Below are 21556 nucleotides of genomic sequence, written 5' to 3' on the forward strand. Positions count from 1 at the left end.
ACCTCAATCTGTTGGCCGCCATCCATCCTCCAACCGTCTTTGTGACGCCTATCTTGGATATAGGGTCCATAAGCAATGTTGCTAATGTTATTAACATCACTGGTATGTTGGGGTAGAGATGAGGGTGTTGATATGCTCTGGCAGCCCCAATGTGCTGCTTGTTTGTCAGATTTCAGCCTGTTTGTGGATTGTTTTATTGAGGTTAGGGTGAAGCAGGACCACCTGGAGGAATTTCACCCTTATGCTTTTCATATAATCAGTTAGCCATATAACCATATATCCTTATAATGATTTTTATATAATCCATGTTTGAATCATGACGGCTTCTGCAAAAGCTTATAGCAAATTGCTTAGATCGAAAAAATCCGAAATGAACTCTGCCCCAGTTCCCTTCCTTGTTCTTCTCAATGTCTCGCTAACATAAGGGGGAAGCAATAAATCTGCTGTGCTGGCACTTTCCCCCCTGTCCAGACAGGGTCCCGAGTAGCTCAAACAGGAAGATGCTAACCGCAGAATGTCCCGGTATAGCAGATGGCCGCGTAGGAGCGTAAGGGCCGAAGTTCCTTTTTCTTCCTCCTTACCATAAATCAGGGGAAAGGTTATACTGCATGTTCAGACTGAAAAAGCAGAAGTTGGGAGGGAACTCTTTACATGATCAGGGGGCAAGGCTTGAATGCGCCCATTGGTCTTATTTTTGCTGCCGTGTGTGATTGTATCTGATTATGTCATGTATGTACTCAGGTATAAAGCCTCAGGGCGCTGGAGCCCGGGGCCCAGTCTTTTGGAAAGGATTCCACTGGGTCACTTATTGCTCAGCAATAAATATCACTTTCTTTTTCTCCACTGCTGCGTCTGTCAATTCTGGGACACAATTTGAGTGGGTCACTGGTACCTTAAAAATCCTTGCAACAAGGGCAATTATTTTACTTAGTAAGGCGTGGGGAGGGGTGCTGAGAGTGAGTTGTAGATTGTTGGGTAATGGGGTGTGTCTTTTTATGTCACCTGGACTGGTGTTGGGTGGGGATCTCTGTGGAGGTGTGAGGCTGGGGGGAATATTGATGGCTTGGGGGGAGAGGAAAAGGAGGAGGGGGTCACCAGTCCATCGGGTTGAGGTGACTTCTGGTTGCTTCATTCTGCCTTCTGCCACATTGGCCTCCGCTCCCCGTTTGGTGTCATCGGCAAATGGGATGAGCACCCCCTCAGTTCCTTCATCCAAGTCGTTCATAAAGACGTTGAACAACAACGGGCCCAGGACAGAACCCTGCAGCACTCCTCTTGTCACTTTTCCCCAGGATGATGAGGAACCATGGAGGAGGACTTTTTGGGTTCGGTTAGTCAAGTCCAACTAACAGTTTCCTCATTCAGCCCACATTTTAGAAGCTTAATCGCAAAAATATTATGGGGTACTTTGTCAAAAGCCTTACTGAAATCAAGATGCACTATTTCCACAGCTACTCCCTGGTCAACAAAGTTTGTAACTCCATCCAAAAAAAGGGGAGGAGAGATTTCTCTGGCTTTTCTTGTTTTTGAGAAAGCCATGCTTTTATCCTGTATGTTTCTGTTGTGAAATCTTCAGATGAAAGACACAAATATTAAATATTAAAAATGATAATAAATAAGGATATTGGCAACTGGAACATGTGCAAACGAAGGCGATTAATGTATTTATTTAATTTATATACCACCCGACCCAGTGGTGCCAACTTGAATAAAATATTGGTGGGGGGCCAGGTAAGGCCCTACTTGCACAATCAATCACATGATGCATGCAGGCCATTGGAATGGCAATGCCTATCAACTGGGGGGTGGCCCCCTCAAATATATCACTGGGGGGCAAAAACCCCTTGGTCTCTAAGTGCTGACTCCTGTTCCCACATGTCTCAGGACAGTTACAACATAAAAACAACATAAAAACACAAAATACACATCAGTAACTCAACTCCCCACCACATCTTAAAAGGGCCTTAGATGTCAATCAGCCAAAGGCCTGGTTAAAAAGGTGCGGATTTGCATGGCTCCTAAAGCTACAGAATGAAAGATTTTTCCGACCTTTGTATGAATTCTTTGATGGGAAGTGAGAAAGGAGTTGCGACTGAATATCTTTCCACATTCCACACACTGATATGGTTTCTCCCCTGTATGAATTCTCTGATGGGAAGTGAGAGAGGATCTATTCCTGAAGCTCTTTCCACATTCCATGCACTGATAGGCTTTCTCCTCTGCATGAATTTTCTGATGAGAAGTGAGAGAGGATCTCTTCCTGAAGCTCTTTCCACATTCCATGCACTGATAGGGTTTCTCCCCTGTATGAATTCTCTGATGGGAAGTGAGAGAGGATCTATTCCTGAAGCTCTTTCCACATTCCATGCACTGATAGGGTTTCTCCCCTGTATGAATTCTTCGATGGGAAGTGAGATCACTCTTATGACTGAAGCTCTTTCCACATTCCCCACACTGATAGGGTTTCTCCCCTGTATGAATTCTTTGATGGGAAGTGAGATAGGAGTCATTAGTGAAGTTCTTTCCACATTCCACACAATGATAGGGTTTCTCCCCTGTATGAATTCTCTGATGGGAAGTGAGAGATGAGCTCTGACTGAAGCTCTTTCCACATTCCATGCACTGATAGGGTTTCTCCCCTGTATGAATTCTTTGATGGGAAGTGAGAGAGGATCTATCAGTGAAGCTCTTTCCACATTCCACACAATGATAGGGTTTCTCCCCTGTATGAATTATCTGATGGTTACTGAGACTGGAGCTCTGACTGAAGCTCTTTCCACATTCCACACACTGATAGGGTTTCTCCCCTGTATGAATTCTCTGATGGTTACTGAGATGGTGGCTCTGACTGAAGTTCTTTCCACATTCCACACACTGATATGGTTTCTCCCCTGTATGAATTCTCTGATGGCAAGTGAGATTGGAGCTCTTAATGAAGCTCTTTCCACATTCCACACACTGATAGGGTTTCTTTCCTATGAGAATTCTTTGTTGGGAAGTGGAATGGGAGCTCTGACTGCAGCTCTCTCCATACTCCAAATTTTTGCATGGCTTCTCCTCTCTGGGGATTTTGTCTTGTTCACCTTTGTTCTCGATTTCCAGTTCATCACAATCTGCAATGGAGACAAAAAGGGATTAGAGCCTCAGGAACAAATGAAGAAGAACTCAAGGAAGTTGGGTGTGTGTTCATTACCTTTGTGGTTTGTCATTAACCAACATATTTATTATTAGATTCTGATGGGTTGTTAAATGTTGCTTTCTTTGATATACTGTAGTGGTAAAATTGTGAAAGCCTTTTAGAAAAAAGTGCATTTCAGATGTTTGATGGCTCATAACACCACTTCTTTTAGAGTACAGTGGATGCTCGGGTTGCAAACATGATCCTTGTGGGAGACATGTTCGCAACCCGCAACGTTCGCAACCTGCAGCGTTGCATCTGCGCATGCGTGGGTCGTAATTTGGTGGTTCTGTGCATGTGCAAGCACTGAAACCTGGAAGTAACCCATTCTGGTAATTCCAGGTTCGGCTCAGTGCGCAACCCGAAAACACGCAACCTTAAGCGACTGTAACCTGAGGTATGACTGCAATACCATAATATTATATAGCAATGGAAAGATAATTTAATCAAGAATGTAGTGCAACAAATTTGTTCAATTATCTGTATTCTATCAAAGGTTATAGACATATAACCAGAAAAGGGAAGCACAACTTGCTTAGGTTGACTTTTGTCAGGGTATTATGTGATTGCTATCAATTTGGTTGGTTTCTTGGTTCTTTCATTTGGTGAGTTTGTAAAACTTAATAAAATAAAAAAATGGTACAAAGAGTTGACTAGTTACCCAGAAAGAGATGTAAAATTAAGTGAACAAGGCTACAGGTATGAAGAAATTAGAAGAAAGATTGGGGAAAACTTAACCAAAGCTGGACAATATTTTTGAAGAGTGTCAGGGAACTGTCATCGGAAGAACCGGTTGTGCAAGGGCTCCCAGAGGTTGAGAGAGACTTATCAGCGGAGGAGGGAACCAGCAGGGGGAGAGAAAGAGCTCCAAGGGAAAGTGAGGCGGAAGGATGGCTCAGAGACAATTCCAGCGAGAACAGCGGGGAGGTTTCAGGACCTCCTATAGGGACACCCACTCCTTGCCGGAAACTGTCACGCAGAGAGTCATAGAATCATAGAATCATAGAATCATAGAGTTGGAAGAGACCACAAGGGCCATCGAGTCCAACCCCCTGCCAAGCAGGAAACACCATCAGAGCACTCCTGACATATGGTTGTCAAGCCTCTGCTTAAAGACCTCCAAAGAAGGAGACTCCACCACACTCCTTGGCAGCAAATTCCACTGTCGAACAGCTCTTACTGTCAGGAAGTTCTTCCTAATGTTTAGGTGGAATCTTCTTTCTTGTAGTTTGGATCCATTGCTCCGTGTCCGCTTCTCTGGAGCAGCAGAAAACAACCTTTCTCCCTCCTCTATGTGACATCCTTTTATATATTTGAACATGGCTATCATATCACCCCTTAACCTCCTCTTCTCCAGGCTAAACATGCCCAGCTCCCTTAGCCGTTCCTCATAAGGCATCGTTTCCAGGCCTTTGACCATTTTGGTTGCCCTCCTCTGGACACGTTCCAGTTTGTCAATGTCCTTCTTGAACTGTGGTGCCCAGAACTGGACACAGTACTCCAGGTGAGGTCTGACCAGAGCAGAATACAGTGGCACTATTACTTCCCTTGATCTAGATGCTATACTCCTATTGATGCAGCCCAGAATTGCATTGGCTTTTTTAGCTGCCGCGTCACACTGTTGGCTCATGTCAAGTTTGTGGTCAACCAAGACTCCTAGATCCTTTTCACATGTAGTGCTCTCAAGCCAGGTGTCACCCATCTTGTATTTGTGCCTCTCATTTTTTTTGCCCAAGTGCAATACTTTACATTTCTCCCTGTTAAAATTCATCTTGTTTGTTTTGGCCCAGTTCTCTAATCTGTCAAGGTCGTTTTGAAGTGTGATCCTGTCCTCTGGGGTGTTAGCCACCCCTCCCAGTTTGGTGTCATCTGCAAATTTGATCAGGATGCCCTTGAGTCCATCATCCAAGTCGTTGATAAAGATGTTGAATAAGACCGGGCCCAAGACAGAACCCTGTGGCACCCCACTAGTCACTCTTCTCCAGGATGAAGAGGAACCATTGATGAGCACCCTTTGGGTTCGGTCAGTCAGCCAGTTACAAATCCACTGAGTGGTAGCATAGTCAAGACCGCATTTTACCAGCTTCTTTACAAGAATATCATGGGGCACCTTGTCAAATGCCTTGCTGAAATCAAGGTAGGCTACATCCACTGCGTTCCCTTCATCTACCAGGCTTGTAATTCTGTCAAAAAACGAGATCAGGTTAGTCTGACATGACTTATTTTTCAGAAATCCATGCTGACTATTGGTGATCACAGCATTCCTTTCTAGGTGCTCACAGACTGTTTGCTTAATGATCTGCTCCAGAATCTTCCCTGGTATTGATGTCAGACTGACTGGGCGGTAATTATTTGGGTCCTCTCTTTTCCCCTTTTTGAAAATAGGGACAACATTTGCCCTCCTCCAGTCTGCCGGGACTTCGCCTGTTCTCCAGGAATTCTCAAAGATGACTGCCAGTGGTTCTGAGATCACATCTGCCAGTTCTTTTAATACTCTTGGATGCAGTTCATCTGGCCCTGGAGACTTGAATACATCTAGACTAGCCAAGTATTCTTGTACTATCTCCTTAGTTATTCTGGGCTGTGTTTCCTCTGCTGAATCATTTGCTCCAAATTCTTCAGGTCGGGCATTGTTTTCTTTATCGGAGAAGACTGAGGCAAAGAAGGCATTGAGGAGTTCAGCCCTTTCTGTGTCCCCTGTTTGCATTTCACCATCTTCTCCTCTGAGTGACCCCACTGTTTCTTTGTTCTTCCTTTTGCTACGAACATACCCATAAAAGCCTTTTTTGTTGCTTTTAACCTCTCTAGCAAGCCTGAGTTCATTCTGTGCTTTAGCTTTTCTGACTTTGTGTCTACACGTGCTGGCTATTTGTTTGAATTCCTCTTTGGTGGTTTCCCCCCTTTTCCATTTTTTGTACACATCCTTTTTTAATCTTAACTCAGTTAAAAGTTCTTTAGATAGCCACCCTGGCTTCTTTAGGCACCTTCCATGTTTCCGTCTCATTGGTATTGCCTGAAGTTGTGCTTTTACTATCTCCCTCTTAACAAACTCCCAGCCATCATGAACTCCCTTTCCTTTTAGTATTACTGTCCATGGGATCTCACCAAGCACTTCCCTAAGTTTTATGAAGTCGGCTTTCTTAAAGTCAAGAAACTGAGTCCTAGTATGCTTGGCCGCTCCTTTCCGCTGTATAGTAAACTTCAGAAGAGCATGATCACTCGCGCCTAATGATCCTTCCACTTCTACCCCACTAACTAGGTCATCAACATTGGTTAGGACCAGATCTAAAATGGCTGTTCCTCTTGTTGCTTCTCCCACTTTCTGGACAATGAAGTTGTCTGCAAGGCCAGTGAGGAATCTGTTTGACCTTATGCTCTTGGCTGAGTTTGACATCCAACAAATATCCGGGTAATTGAAGTCCCCCATTACTACTATCTCCCTTCCTTTTGCATGCTTGGCCATCTGTTCCAGGAAGGCTTCATCTATGATGAAGACGTGTCCAGAAGACGTGTTTCCGTTAAGGAGCTTTTATGCTGGAAGAAATTCCGTAAACGCCCACTGTCGGATTCTGCCAGCGACTGACGGAGCCATGCTTATGGAGCTCCGTTACAGACAGTGGTTTGTGGACTTAGCCAAACACTGAGGGACTAGGAACTTTACGCACAAGCAGCTCAACATCCCATCACAGCAATCCGACAGTCCCTGAAAGCAGCTTGTGCAGAGAGGCATCATGAGCAACCCAGCCGGAACCAGAGAAGCAGGAGGAGCTGGAGCGGGTCCAAGCCTGGAAGAAAGGTACCGGGTGTTGGAGGTCCAGCTAGTGCTGCAAACGGCGAGGCTCGAGGAGAGGAGGGCTCAGGATGCAGAAAAGGCAAAGGCCCCCCCACAAGCAAGAAAGATGCCAGGATTGGTGCAGAAGTTTGGGGGGAATCCCAGGAACTATCAAGCCTTTAGGACAGAGATGCAGTATGCTGTTAATCTGCAGTTTGATTACTTTCCCGACGAGGAATCGCGAGTGGCGTTTGTGGTTAGCCATCTCGAAGGTGGGGCGAGAGACTGGGTTAGACCCCTGATGGCAGGGCATAATGAAGTCTTGAAAGACGCACGGAAGTTTTTTTGCGCCATGGACCTGATGTTTTCCAGCGACATTGAACAGGGAGTGGTGCGCAGACAGTTGATGGCTTGTAAACAGGGGAGCCGATCTGTCCGTGAGTACTGGACTGAGTTTACTATGTTGATACACAAATTGGGGTGGGATCTATCAGCGGAACCCATTCAAATGCTTTTCGAAGAGGGACTTTCTTCGGCTGTGAAAGATGAACTTTCCCGGGCGCCCAGGGCGGAGTCTATGGACCAGCTGACCAAATCAGCGCTGACCATTGGAGCACGCCAGGAGGCTAGAGCCTTGGAGAAGCGGGAAGGGAAAGGGGAGCGTTGGAGGGATTTCCGCATTCCAGAGATTCCGGAGCCAACCTTCCCGCCTGGAGAGCCGATGGAAGTTGGAACAGCGCGCGCGCGCGCAGTTTCAAATCCCAGTGAAGGGCGGAAGAAGGAGGGGAAGAGCCCCAAGAAATGTTATCTCTGCCAGCAGCCAGGTCATTTTGCCAGAGTCTGTCCACAAAGAAAGGAATGGCAAGGGATGGCAGGAGCTGTTGGGGGGAAGGAGGAGGAAGGGCAGGACCAAGTAAAAGCCAACGCCTGACTGCCACCTTCAGGGCACAGCAGTCAGGCCAAGGAGCAGTAAAAGTGCCCACGCCGGAACCTCCGAGACCAGCCCTAGTGATAGAGGTGTTGCTAGAGCTGCCAAACGGACATCCCTTAAAGATAAGCGCGCTGTTGGACTCAGGCAGCTCCTGTAATTTTATGAGCAAGGAGTTTGCAGCAGAACACCAGATACAGACAATCCCTTTAAGCAACCCCTTGCAGGTGACCACGATCGATGGGAGAGAGCTGTTGGGAGGAGAAGTCAGCTTACAGACCGTCCCAATGGTAATGAGGGTGGCCAGGCACACCGAAAGAATAGCGTTCAATGTGGCCACCTTGGGAGGGGCTCCCATTATTTTGGGGATGAGCTGGCTAGCGTTGCATGATCCGCTAGTGGGCTGGCATCAGAGAGTGGTCTCCTTTGGGTCAGCACATTGCCTAGAACATTGCAAAGAGGGCAAGGCTCCGGAAGGGGCAAAGGCCTTTCTAGCAGGAACAGAAGTAACGGACAAAGGAAAGGTGCCCAAACAATACGCTGACCTGAGCAATGTCTTCAGCGAAAGGGAAGCAGACAAACTACCACCGCATAGACCCTTTGACTGCCAGATCAATCTAGTCCCTGGGGCCCAGCTCCCTGTGGGCAAGCTGTATGCCATGTCAGACAGGGAAATGCAGGAGTTAAGGGAGTTTATTGACAAAAACCTGAAGAGAGGTTTCATCAGAGAGTCCAGAGCGGTGGGGGGCAGCACAGTGTTTTTTGTGGACAAAAAAAACCACGGATAAACCTAGGCTTGTAGTGGACTTCCGGGTCATAAATGCAGTGTCGGAACCAGTGGCTTTCCCCATGCCCAGGATTGATGACATTTTGACCCGGGTGAGGAAGGGAAAAATTTTCACTAAACTGGACCTAAGGGGGGCATACAACCTGATACGGATAAGGAAGGGGGATGAATGGAAGACAACAATGTTCACCCCTCTAGGGGCTTTCGAAAATCTCGTTATACCCTTTGGATTACAAGCAGGCTCAGCATGTTTTCAATCGTTCATGAACCACGTCCTGGGACCTCTGCTCTACAAGAATTGTGTGGCCTTCCTAGATGATGTATTAGTCTATTCAGAGAATGAGGAGCAGCATGTAAAGGACGTCAGAGAAGTGTTGAGCCGACTGCAAGCAAACCAACTGTGGGTGAAATTAGAGAAGTGTCAGTTTCACACCAAGGAGGTGGAATTCCTGGGGTACCGCTTGTCAGACAAGGGATTAGCCATGGATCCAGGCAAGGTCCAGGCGGTACTGGAATGGAAGACACCGAAAACGAAAAAAGATGTGCAAAGATTCTTAGGGTTTGGGAACTTTTATCGGAAGTTCATCAAGAACTTTGCCCACTTAACGGCTCCCATCACGGACTGTCTCAGCAGCAAGAAGAAATTTGTTTGGACGGCGGAAGCGGAGCAAGCATTCGAAGAATTGAAAAAGGCCTTCGCAAGAAGGCCTTCGGAAGAACAGCTCCTGCATGTGGATTTACAAAAACCCATGAGAGTGGAAACTGACGCATCAGACCGGGCGGTGGGGGCGGTGCTTCTTCAGCCGGGGAAGGATAAGTCGGAGTGGAGACCGTGTGCCTTCTTCTCGCGGAAGTTAAACAAATCCGAGAGGAACTACATGGTATATGACCGAGAACTACTCGCCATTCACGAAGCGTTCCGGAAATGGAGACACTTACTAATTGGTGCACAACACAAGGTGCAAGTATGCACGGACCACAAGAATTTAGAGTACTGGAAAACGGCACGAGTGCTCAACCAACGGCAAGTGAGATGGGCACAGGAGTTCTCCAAATTTTATTTTGAAATTTGCTATGTGCCAGGCCCAGAAAACGTCAGGGCGGACGCTCTCTCACGCAAACCAGAGTATTTGGAGGGGGAGGGAGCACCCGAAGAGAGACATATCATCCCAGAGGACCGCTGGGTGTGTGGGGCGGCATTGGTGGGGCAAAGGGAACTGGTAGAGGAGACGCAGAATGATGAATACGCCCAGAATAAGCTCCGAGGTCTAAGGAGGGAGGGAGAAAACTCGGGAGGTTTTGAAGAAAGAAACGGGGCATTGTATTACAAAGGGGCACTATATATACCCGAAGGGGAATTGAGAGGGAGAGTACTCAAACAGCTGCACGACAGCCCTACAGCAGGGCATTTTGGGCAACACAAAACCATGTGGTTGGTTACCAGGGAATTTTGGTGGCCCAGGGTGAGGGAAGATGTAAGGGAGTATGTAAGAGGGTGTGACCAATGCCAGCGAGCCAAGGGAGAAAGGCGGGCGCCGGCGGGGTTATTAGAACCGTTGCCCACACCAGAAAGGCCATGGGAGGCGGTATCGATAGATTTTATGACTGATCTGCCGAAATCCAAGGGGAAAACCGCCATACTGGTCGTAGTAGACCTGTTAACTAAGATGGGCCACTTTGTAGCTTGCTCACATGCAGTCACGGCGGAAGAGACAGCTAAATTGTTTGTAGAACATATTTTTAGACTGCATGGCGCCCCCTTGAGGGTGGTCTCAGACCGGGGCAAACAATTCACGTCCAGGTTCTGGAGGAAGCTCATGAGCTTACTGCACGTAGAGGTCAATTTTTCGACTGCCCGGCACCCTGAAACCAACGGGCAGGCGGAAAGAGCAAACGGTATCCCCCAACAATACCTGAGGTGTTATGTCAATGACAGAGAGAACGATTGGGTGGAAAAGTTGGCGCTGGCGGAATTTGCCTACAATAATGCGGAGAATGTGTCCACCGGGATGAGCCCCTTTTTGGCTAATTATGGGTGCCACCCCAGGGCATTTCCAGGGGGAGGAGGGGAGAGATGGAGCGTCCCAGCCGCCGAACATTTTGTAGAAGAAATGGAAGCGATCCATCGTCAACTCCAACTCAACTTAGAAAGGGCCAAAGAACAATATAAGAAGCAGGCAGACAAGAACAGAAGGGAAGGTGAAACCATAAGGGTGGGGGATCAGGTGTGGCTGTCAACCCAAGGATTGCCGTTCAAGGGGGGTTGCAAGAAATTGAGACCCAAAAGATTGGGACCATTTGAGGTCATTCAACAGGTTAACCCCGTGGCTTTCAGACTCCGGTTACCGAACCACATGAAACTGCACCCAGTATTCCACAGGTCATTACTGTCACCGTATAGGGGGGAAAATGAAGGGGTTTCCCCACAGGGACCAGTCTTAGAAGAGAGGGAAAGCAGCAACCATGTGGCGGAAATCCTCGACTCCAGGTGGAAGGGTAATCAGGTGGAGTATTTGGTAGCATGGGAAGGGGAACCGGAGTCAGAAAACACCTGGGTAACGGCAGAGGAAGTCAATGACGAGGTCTTGATCGAAGCGTTCCATCAAAGGTTCCCCAGGAAACCTCAGTCAGTAGCGAGGTTCCGGAGGGAGTACTTTGGCACCACCGACGAGGAGGAGGAATTGGAAGGATTCACGGGGTCTGAGTTGGAAGAAGGAATAGATTCCGATGAGGATGAGTACTTAGAAACCCGAAACAGCAACCGGTGGAGGAAAATGTTCGAGACTTCAGAAGATGAGGGAAGTTCTTTCAGGGGTTTTGCTCCCTCGCCTCCAGCAGAGGAAGGGAGGGGAGGGGGTGGAGGGGGCCCTGGAGGGGAGGTGGATGTCAGGGAACTGTCATCGGAAGAACCGGTGGTGCAAGGGCTCCCAGAGGTTGAGAGAGACTTATCAGCGGAGGAGGGAACCAGCAGGGGGAGAGAAAGAGCTCCAAGGGAAAGTGAGTCGGAAGGATGGCTCAGAGACAATTCCAGTGAGAACAGCGGGGAGGTTTCAGGACCTCCTATAGGGACACCCACTCCTCGCCGGAAACTGTCACGCAGAGAGTCCAGAAGACGTGTTTCCGTTAAGGAGCTTTTATGCTGGAAGAAATTCCGTAAACACCCACTGTCGGATTCTGCCAGCGACTGACGGAGCCATGCTTATGGAGCTCCGTTACAGACAGTGGTTTGTGGACTTAGCCAAACACTGAGGGACTAGGAACTTTACGCACAAGCAGCTCAACATCCCATCACAAAGAGGTATAAGAGACTCAGTCACTCCAAAATCAGACTACTAAAGGAAGTTAAAGGTGCACAAGAGCAAGTGATGATCGAAGAATGGAGAGACTGTGCCTGCATGACAGAAGAAAATCATTACATTCTTCATTAAAATGTTTTTCCATTGATTTATAGTTTTATGCTATTACTCCAAAAAAAGTGGTGTTGTGAGGTATCAGAGCTCTGAAATACACTTTCTCTAAAAGGTTTCCACAATTTTGGCCACTAGTGTAAGTTGTTCATTTTAAAGTTAATGTACTTTTTATATAGGGACAGATTGTTATGATTAATGTTTCTGGTTTTTATAAGTGTTGGAAGCCCCCCAGAGCAGCTGGGGCAACCCAGCCAGGGGGGCAGAGTAAAAATAAAAATTACTATTATTATTATTATTATTATTATTATTATTATTATTATCACTGCTACTACTACCTGAGATTCAATAAGCCTGGCTCTTCTCTGGGATGGATTTTGTTTGGCCCAGTCATGGCATCCCCTCCATCTCCAATGTCACTCATCTCTCTGGTCAACCCAAGACTGACAGCAGCAAAAACAAAAACAGAAAACTTGACAGAAGCTACTTATCTTTCCGCACAACTCTGAAGCTAAATAAAAAACATTCCTTCCAGTAGCACCTTAGAGACCAACTGAGTTTGTTATTAGTATGAGCTTTCGTGTGCATGCACACTTCTTCAGATACCAACACTGAAGCTGACATTTAAGATGCCTGGGCAGTTCAGACAAGCCTAACCATGGTATAAAAAGGCAGAACTGGAGGAAGATGGTTCACAGAAAAAACTGGAATTTGCTGTTCAAGGTTTCTTGTGGGGGTGTTAGGTTCCAGGTGTTGTATTGGGCGCTGTTGAGCTCTGTGGAAATGTATGAGGTTTGTTACATAGAGGTATTTTTTGAATTTCCAGGCAGATAGGAGGATCCCACAGGGAGCCTTACCAAGAGAGGCCACAATCCCATGATTCTCCTCCATGACGTCCTTATGCAGAGCTCTCTGGTCAGGATCCAGCAACGCCCACTCCTCATCTGTGAAACGAACAGCGACATCTTCAAAGCACACTGGACCCTAAAAGAAAAGGGAAATGTCCTCCTCTGAGACAGGATCAATATGATCTGCTACACAATGCTCTTTTATAACAGATTGAGGTCGAATCCTGACAAGACAGAAAGTACTCTTTTGGGGGACAGAGGGTGGGCAGGTGTGGGGGACTCCCTGGTCCTGAATGGGCCTGAATGGGATTGACACTTTGACACGCATTCTGGAAACGTATGTCTAGATACTTGGTTCTGGCCTTCAACTGCCCAGATTCTGCCAACTTCAGACAGAGTTGATTGTCTTCCCAAACAGTGATGGGCAGGCAATAATCCCCATAGATCTCTTGCACCAGGCATCTATAGAACTCCAGTTCCCTGCACAATTCCGACAGTGCAATGAACTCAGCCTCAGTAGAGGACAGCGCAATGAGACTTTGCTTCCGGGACTTCCACCCAACTAGAGATTCCCCAAACTTTATTACCATCCCAGATACAGACTTCCTGTCATCCAGATTCGCCCCGTCGCTATCTGCCCAGCAAGTAAGCGCCGTCTCACCTGCAGCTGACAGCTTGAGACTGAAGTCCTTGGTATCCTGCAGGTAACGCAGCACCCGCTTGATACCATGCCAGGCATTTACACTGGGCTTTGATGCTTCCCTACTGAGCAGATTGGTAGCAAAAGCAATGTCCGGCCTGCTCCATTGGGACAGATCCAACAGACTACCCAGAGCGGACTGGAAGAGCTCAGCGTTCTCAAACTCAACGCGTTCTGCTAGCCAACTGTCTTTCACGTAGCTTGTCTCCATGGGTGCCCTAACCCCTGCACAATCAGACATTCTGAACTTCTCAAGCAACTGCTCAATCTTGCCTTTCTGACTGAGCAAGAAGCTTCCATCTTCAGTCCTGTCTATCTGAACACCTAAGTAGATCCTTACTGCACCCAGGTTCTTGAGCTGAAACCGTTTTCCAAGTTCTTTGGCAAACTTCTGCACCTGTTTGTTTGCCCGAGATGTGAATGATGTCATCAACAAAGATCAACACCATTTCCTGTGACTCCTGACCCTTTAAGGTACAGGCAGCTGTCAGCAAAACTCTTCCTGATACCTAGCTTCTCTAAGGCTTCAATCAGGTACAAGTTTCAATTTCTGGCCGATTGCTTTAAGCCATAAATGGACTTGTGAAACTTCCATACAGTATTCGGCTCATTGCCCTCAAACGCTGGAGGAGGAAGCATGTACAGATCCTCCTGGAGGTCTGAGTTCAAATAGGCCACATCCACATCAAAGTGATTCACCTGAAAAACTCTTTGTGCAGCAATCGCTAAGAGCATGTGCAGAGTTTCACTTCTGGAAGTGGGAGCATATACCTCAGTATAATGCAGCCCCTTTTGCTGCGTGAACCCTCTGGCTACTGGCCTAGCCTGTTGCTGTAGGTTTAAGACGGTAAACCCAGCGGCTGCTCATGGCCTGTTTGCCCACTGGCAACGTTGTGAGGGAGAACACACCTAGAGACTCCATTGAGCTCATCTCCTTCTGCATTGCCTCATGCCATTTCCTGGCTTCTTCCTGAGGCAGTTTCTGAACATCCTCAAAACTCTCGGCTTCACACTGTGCCATGCCAACCCACACACTTGTGACTGCAAACCTGTCAGGAGGTTTACCTTTCATTGTGCGAGCTGAACATCTCAACCCAGTTTCAGGTACCCCCTCAGACCCACTAGGACCAGCTAGAACATCCTTGGCCTCCGAGAGCTCCCCCTCTGACTTACTGCACCATTTAGGCTTCTCAGCTGAACCTGTGGGTGAGGAAGGAGCACTTCTATGCTCAAGCTTCACAGCTTTAGGAGAAGTTCTTCCCTCTACCTGCTCTGGGTCAGGACTCTGTGCCTCAGCAGCAGGTTCAACCTCTACCTCTTCCTCAGCAGCAGAGTCTTGCAGACTCTCTGAAAGAACATCAGGGTTCCCATGTATGCGTGTCCATCCATTCTACTCACAGAACTCAGCACTGCTGCTGAGCAGAATCCTGGACTGATTGCCTGTTGGATAGGCAAATCTCCACCCCTTGGTTCCTGGCTCATACCCACAGAAAATCATCTTTTGGGACCTAGGGCCACCCTTTCTGTGCTTGGCCTTTGGCACAAGGACCCAGGCCTCACAGCCTGAGTACAGCTGGGTTAAAGTGGTTCTGTTATGTCTTCTGTCAAGGTCATGCTGACTATAAGAAGAGTCCAGAAGGAGCCTGTGTTTCTCTTTCTCTCTCTCTCTCTCTTCCTTCTGGTGTTCTGTACATAGTATGCTGAGTGTTGAGGTTTAAACTTATTATAAGTTGTGGGAAATTTCAGTTAAGTCTGCTGCAACTGGATTTCTTATGGACAGGGCCAATCCTGAAGGTTTTGGATTTGGGACCATTATGCTCATTTGTCTTCAGTAGCAGTAAAGCTCTGCTGCATGAAATACAATTGCCTCTGGTCTATTTTGGGGAATCATGCAACGTCTTTACGTTTTCACTCTGGTAACTATACATTGGAGTTCTGCCTGGATCAATACTGAGTAGAATTCCATGACAGGGTCTTCCTCCATGAAATCAGCTGCCAAAAGAGAAGGCCCCCAGCTCCCCACAGCTTTCCAAGTCCCCTCCTCTCTGGGGTTTCTGGCAAGCGATGCAACAGTGCGCAAGTGTGCAGCCTGCCTTTGCTCCTCCATTGTCAGACGTCTCCTGGCTCTGAGAGACAAGCAGGGAGGGGGGCTTCTGGCAGAAGGAGAGGGAGCCCCCGGTGGCTCCTCCTTCTACTGACTCACCTCTGCCTCTCAACCTTCCTCTCCCACTCGTCTCCTTCCTCTTCTGCCTCTGATTCTGCACTGCATTCTGCCACAGAATCTCCCAGCTCACTAAGCCGTGTTACCGTATCAGTTTTTGACACCTCCTCTTCCCAGGCTTCTCCCTCTTCTCCCTCTGACCGCCCATCCTTCCTCCACCTCCACTCCTTGGACTCTGAGGCGTCTTCGTTTCCTGGTTCCCTGGCTGCTTCCTCCCACCATTCCTCTGTGCCCAACCAGTCCATGACATTGCTCCATCCCTCGGCCTCTGTCCCCACAAGGCAGCTTCCCCTGACCTGATCTGGTTCCACAGCCGCTGCTTCCCTTCTGCCCCCATGAAAAGATGGATCAGGAGGTCTTGCCACCATCATTCTGTCTCCTGAAAGAGAAAACAGGTAAGCAAGATGCCAGGCGTGCCCATGTCTCTCACAGGTGAAACAGGGCATCTCTATCTACAGATGGCCCTTTCAGAAAGCCTTACCTGCTGAGTGCATTTGGACATTTGTGCCCATTTCATATGTTAGTTGTGCAAAAATACATCTCCCCTCCGCTGGACCCTTCCTCCCAACTCCCCCCCCCAAAAAAAAACTTGATGAAAAGAACCCAGAGATTATATGGGAAACCAACAGAATGAGACCAAATGGAGAAAAACCGCCTTTCTCCTTACCCAGTGGCCTCTCTCTGGTGTCCAGCGGAGGCCTCTCTGCCTCACAGGAATCCAGGTCCATTTCTGCAAAACGATCCTTTTCCTGAAAAAGAAACAAGGATTCAAAACAGAAAATGAATGACAAGAAATAGCAGAAAGATAATGGAAAAGTAAAAAACTTTAATGGTGTGAGATCTCATTCCATGGATGCCTTCCCAGAAAAAGGATGGGCCATCAGTAGAGCATTATGGGATGTTCTCCATCCTCTTTGGAGCCCCTAATAATAATAATAATTTTTTATTTGTACCCCACCCTCCCTGGCCGGAGCCAATCTTTTGGCGGCTAACATCATAAATCTAACACAGTATACAAAGAACATAAGAACAGGCAATTGATTAATTAAAATACTTCTTAAAATTAGTTCAAAACAAATTAAAATCTGGACAGACGGCAGTCCACTGGTATAATAATAATAATAATAATAATAATAATAATAATAATAATTTATGATTTATACCCCGCCCATCTGGCTGGGTTTCCCCAGCCACTCTGGGCGGCTTCCAAAAGAATATTAAAATACTGTGATACATCAAACATTAAAAACTTCCCTAAACAGGGCTGCCTTCAGATGTCTTCTAAAAGTCTGGTAGTTGTTGTTCTCTTTGACATCTGGTGGGAGGGCGTTCCACAGGGAGGGCACCACTACTGAGAAGGCCCTCTGCCTGGTTCCCTGTAACTTGGCTTCTCGCAGTGAGGGAACCGCCAGAAGGCCCTCGGTGCTGGACCTCAGTGTCCGGGTAGAACGATGGGGGTGGAGACGCTCCTTCAGGTATACTGGACCGAGGCCCTTTAGGGTTTTAAAGGTCAGCACCAACACTTTGAATTGTGCTCGGAAACGTACTGGGAGCCAATGTAGGTCTTTCAAGACCAGTGTTATATGGTCTCGGCGGCCGCTCCCAGTCACCAGTCTGGCTGCTGCATTCTGGTTTTTTGTGTGTGTTTTTTATAAGATATTTATTAGCATTTTCCATTTTATACAAACACCAAAAAAAGATTAAAAAGAAAAAATAATAAAAACACATAAAGTTCAAAGCTTATTTTTCAATAACATATTTCACTGACCTCCTCATACCTCCCCTTCTTGTATTCTATTTCGAATTGTTTATCCAGCAAATCCTTATCTCCCAGCATTACAATTAAACCCCTTATTTTCTATCCATCTTCTTATATTATTGTAACTTAAACACTTAGTTATATACAAAGAAAAAAGGGACCATTTTTTCATAGTCTTGTGTGCCATTACAGCTAGAAACCAATTAATTTCAATCCTGCATCATTCAACATTCATTAATATTGCAATATTTTTGTAAATAGTCCTTGAATTTCTTCCATTCTTCTTCTGCCGACTCTTTTCCCTGGTCACGGATTCTGCCAGTCATTTCTGCCAATCCCATAAAGTCAATCAACTTCGTTTGCCATTCTTCCAGAGTGGGTAGATCTTGCGTCTTCCAATACTTTGCGATGTGTATTCTTGCTGCTGTTGTAGCGTACATAAAGAAAGTTCTATCCTTTTTTAACACCAATTGGCCGACCATGCCCAGGAGAAAGGCCTCTGGTTTCTTCACAAAGGTATATTTAAACACCTTTTTCAATTCATTATAAATCATTTCCCAGAAAGCCTTAATCCTAGGGCACGTCCACCAAAGGTGAAAAAATGTGCCTTCATTTTCTTTACATTTCCAACATTTGTTATCGGGCAAATGATAGATTTTTGCAAGCTTGACTGGGGTCATGTACCACCTGTATATCATTTTCATAATATTTTCTCTTAAGGCATTACATGCCATAAATTTCATACCTGTGGTCCACAACTGTTCCCAGTCAGCAAACATAATGTTATGTCCAACATCTTGTGCCCATTTAATCATAGCAGATTTCACCGTTTCATCCTGAGTATTCCATTTCAACAGCAAGTTATACATCTTTGACATAATCTTAGTTTTGGGTTCTAACAGTTCTGTTTCTAATTTTGATTTTTCCACCTGGAAGCCAATTTTCTTGTCAAAATTAAAAGCCTCCATTATCTGAAAATAATGTAACCAGTCTCGCACTTTATTTTTTAATTTCTCAAATCTCTGAAGTTTCCATCTATCTCCTTCTTGTTCCAAAATCTCCCAATATTTCAGCCATTTGGCCTCCATATTGAGCTTTTTCTGAGCTTTCGCTTCCATTGGCGACAACCACCTTGGGGTTTTATTTTCCAGTAAATCTTTGTATCTTATCCAAACATTGAACAATGCTCTCCTGACGATATGGTTTTTAAATGCTTTATGTGCTTTAACCTTGTCATACCACAAATATGCATGCCACCCAAAGACATTGTTAAAACCTTCTAAATCCAAGGTGTCTGTGTTCTCAAGAAGTAGCCAATCTTTCAGCCAGCAAAAAGCTGCTGCTTCATAATAAAGTTTGAGGTCTGGCAGGGCAAATCCACCCCTTTCTTTTGCATCAGTTAATATCTTAAATTTTATTCTTGGTTTCTTGCCCTGCCAGACAAATTTAGAAATGTCTCTCTGCCACTTCTTGAAACAATCCATCTTGTCCACAATTTGCAATGTTTGAAACAAAAATAACATTCTAGGCAATACATTCATCTTTATAACTGCAATTCGACTCAACAAGGAAAGCTTCAAATTTGACCAAATTTCTACATCTTTTTTCACTTCCATCCAACATTTTTCATAATTATCTTTAAATAAATTCCCATTTTTAGCTGTCATATTAATCCCCAGGTATTTCACTTTATTCACAACTGTTAAACCTGTTTCATTCTGATACTTCTCTCTTTCAATCGGTGTTAGGTTTTTCTCTAAAACCTTAGTTTTTGACTTATTCAATTTAAATCCTGCCACTTGGCCAAATTCTTGAGTTAGTTCCAAAATTCTTTTCGTATTAGATTCAGGCTCCTGTAAGGTCAAAACTAGGTCATCTGCAAATGCTCTCAGCTTACACTGTTTAGCTCCGACCTGTATACCTTTAACCAACCGGTCCCTTCTAATCATGTTCAGCAGGACCTCCAGGACCGAAATAAAAAGCAATGGGGAAATTGGGCATCCCTGTCGGGTCCCTTTCTCTATCTTAAATTGTTCCGTAACCACATTATTTACAATTAGTTTAGCCTTTTGTTCAGAATATATTGCACCTATACCATTCTCAAAACCTTGGCCTACCCCCATACCCTGTAAATTGTTTTTCATAAAACTCCAAGAAATATTGTCAAAGGCTTTCTCCGCATCCACAAATATCAGAACTGCTTGGGTGTTTATATTCACTTCTAATTTTTCCAAAATATCAATAACGTTCCTCAAGTTGTCTGACAAGTGTCTTCCTGGGAGAAAGCCCGCTTTGTCCTTGTGAATCTCTTTCATCAAAACTTTTTTCAATCTCTTGGCCAAAATATCAGCAAAAATTTTGTAATCCACATTTAATAAAGATATCGGACGGTAGTTCTTAAGCTGAGTCTTTTCAGTTTCTGTTTTCGGTATTAGTGTAATATAAGCCTCTTTCCACGATTCTGGTGCCCTTTTTCCTTCCAAAATCTCATTACAGACTTCCTTCAATGGTTGCAATAGCCACTCTTTCAAAGATCTATAGTATCTGGAGGTCAGCCCATCCGGCCCTGGAGACTTGCCTAGTTGCATATTTTGAATGGTGCCTTCTATCTCCTGGTCTGATATTTTACAGTTCAACATTATTTTACTTTCTTGCGAAATTTTTTGTAATCCATTTGTTTTCAAAAAACAGTCAATGTCCATTTCATTCTGTGGCCCTTGTGCATATAGTTGTTTGAGGTACTTCTGGAAGCAATTATTAATCTCATTTGGATTATGTATATCTTTTCCTTCTACTTCCAAATTTATGATGGTGTTTAGTTTTTGTCTTTTTTTCAGTTGCCAGGCCAAAAGTTTCCCACATTTGTTCGCTGATTCAAATGTCTTCTGTTTCATTTGTTTAATTTTCCATTCTATTTCCTGGTTCATTAATTCCATATATTGTACTTGGTAAAGTTTTATTTCTCTCAAAATCTCCTGCGACTTTGGCTTTACTCTCAATTTTTTCTCCCCTTCTTTTATTTTTTTCCAGAATTTTATCTTTTTTCTCATTTCGACTTCTCTTCTTTATTGCATTCTGTTGTATCAAAAACCCTCTCATCACAGCTTTACTTGCATCCCAGATTACTCTTTTTTCAACATCTGTTGACATATTTATTTATTTTTTTTATAAATTTTTATTGATTTTCCAACATGAAATAAAACACATTACAACTAACAATACACAGACAAACAAACATATAAACACGTATAATTTCATAACCTCTTTTTCTTAAACCTTATTTCAACGACTTCCCCATACCTCCCTTTTCTGCATCCCTGTTTTAGACTTTTTCAGCAACCCCTAATTTCAATTACTTATGATTCACTTTCTTTAATCCTTTTTCTCTTACCCAATCATTTATCGCTGCAATTCTGTTTTACATTACCCATAACATTTTAGCACTCATTGATTTTACAACAGTTCTTAAGATAAACTTTAATTTTTTTCCAATCTTCTTCCACCGTCTCTTTTCCTTGGTCGCGGATTCTGCCAGTCATCTCAGCCAGTCCCATATAGTCTATCACCTTTGTCTGCCACTCTTCCAGCGTGGGTAGTTCTTGTGTCTTCCAATACTTTGCTAAAAGAACTCTTGCTGCTGTTGTAGCATACATAAAGAACGTCCTATCTTTCCTTGACACCAATTGGCCTACCATGCCCAGGAGAAAGGCCTCTGGTTTCTTATGAAAGGTACACTTAAGGACCTTCTTAATTTCATTATAGATCATTTCCCAGAAGACCTTAATCCTTGGGCACGTCCACCAAAGGTGGTAGAAAGTACCTTCGGTTTCATTACATTTCCAGCATTTATTATAGGGCAAATGATAGATTTTTGCAAGCTTGACTGGGGTCATGTACCACCTATAAATCATTTTCATAATATTCTCTCTTAAGGCATTACATGCCGTAAACTTTAT

At 45.2% G+C, this 21556-nt stretch overlaps 1 protein-coding gene across 1 annotated transcript in view; it reads right to left on the reverse strand.

The window, feature by feature from the left end:
* Positions 1-277: 277 nt before the first annotated feature.
* Positions 278-21556, reverse strand: part of LOC310760766 (uncharacterized protein) — a 47049-nt gene continuing 25770 nt past the window's right edge. Inside the window, exons 3-7 of the mRNA XM_083609918.1 lie at positions 16509-16590; positions 16138-16220; positions 12930-13056; positions 738-3113; positions 278-573 (exon numbers count right to left, since the gene is read on the reverse strand). Coding sequence (XP_083466044.1) covers positions 1972-3113; positions 12930-13056; positions 16138-16220; positions 16509-16590 — 1434 coding nt within the window. The 3' untranslated portion in view covers positions 278-573; positions 738-1971. The remainder of the gene's footprint in view (positions 574-737; positions 3114-12929; positions 13057-16137; positions 16221-16508; positions 16591-21556) is intronic.

Source organism: Podarcis filfolensis (assembly GCF_964270895.1).
Source record: "Podarcis filfolensis genome assembly, chromosome: 4".
NCBI lineage: Eukaryota > Metazoa > Chordata > Lepidosauria > Squamata > Lacertidae > Podarcis > Podarcis filfolensis.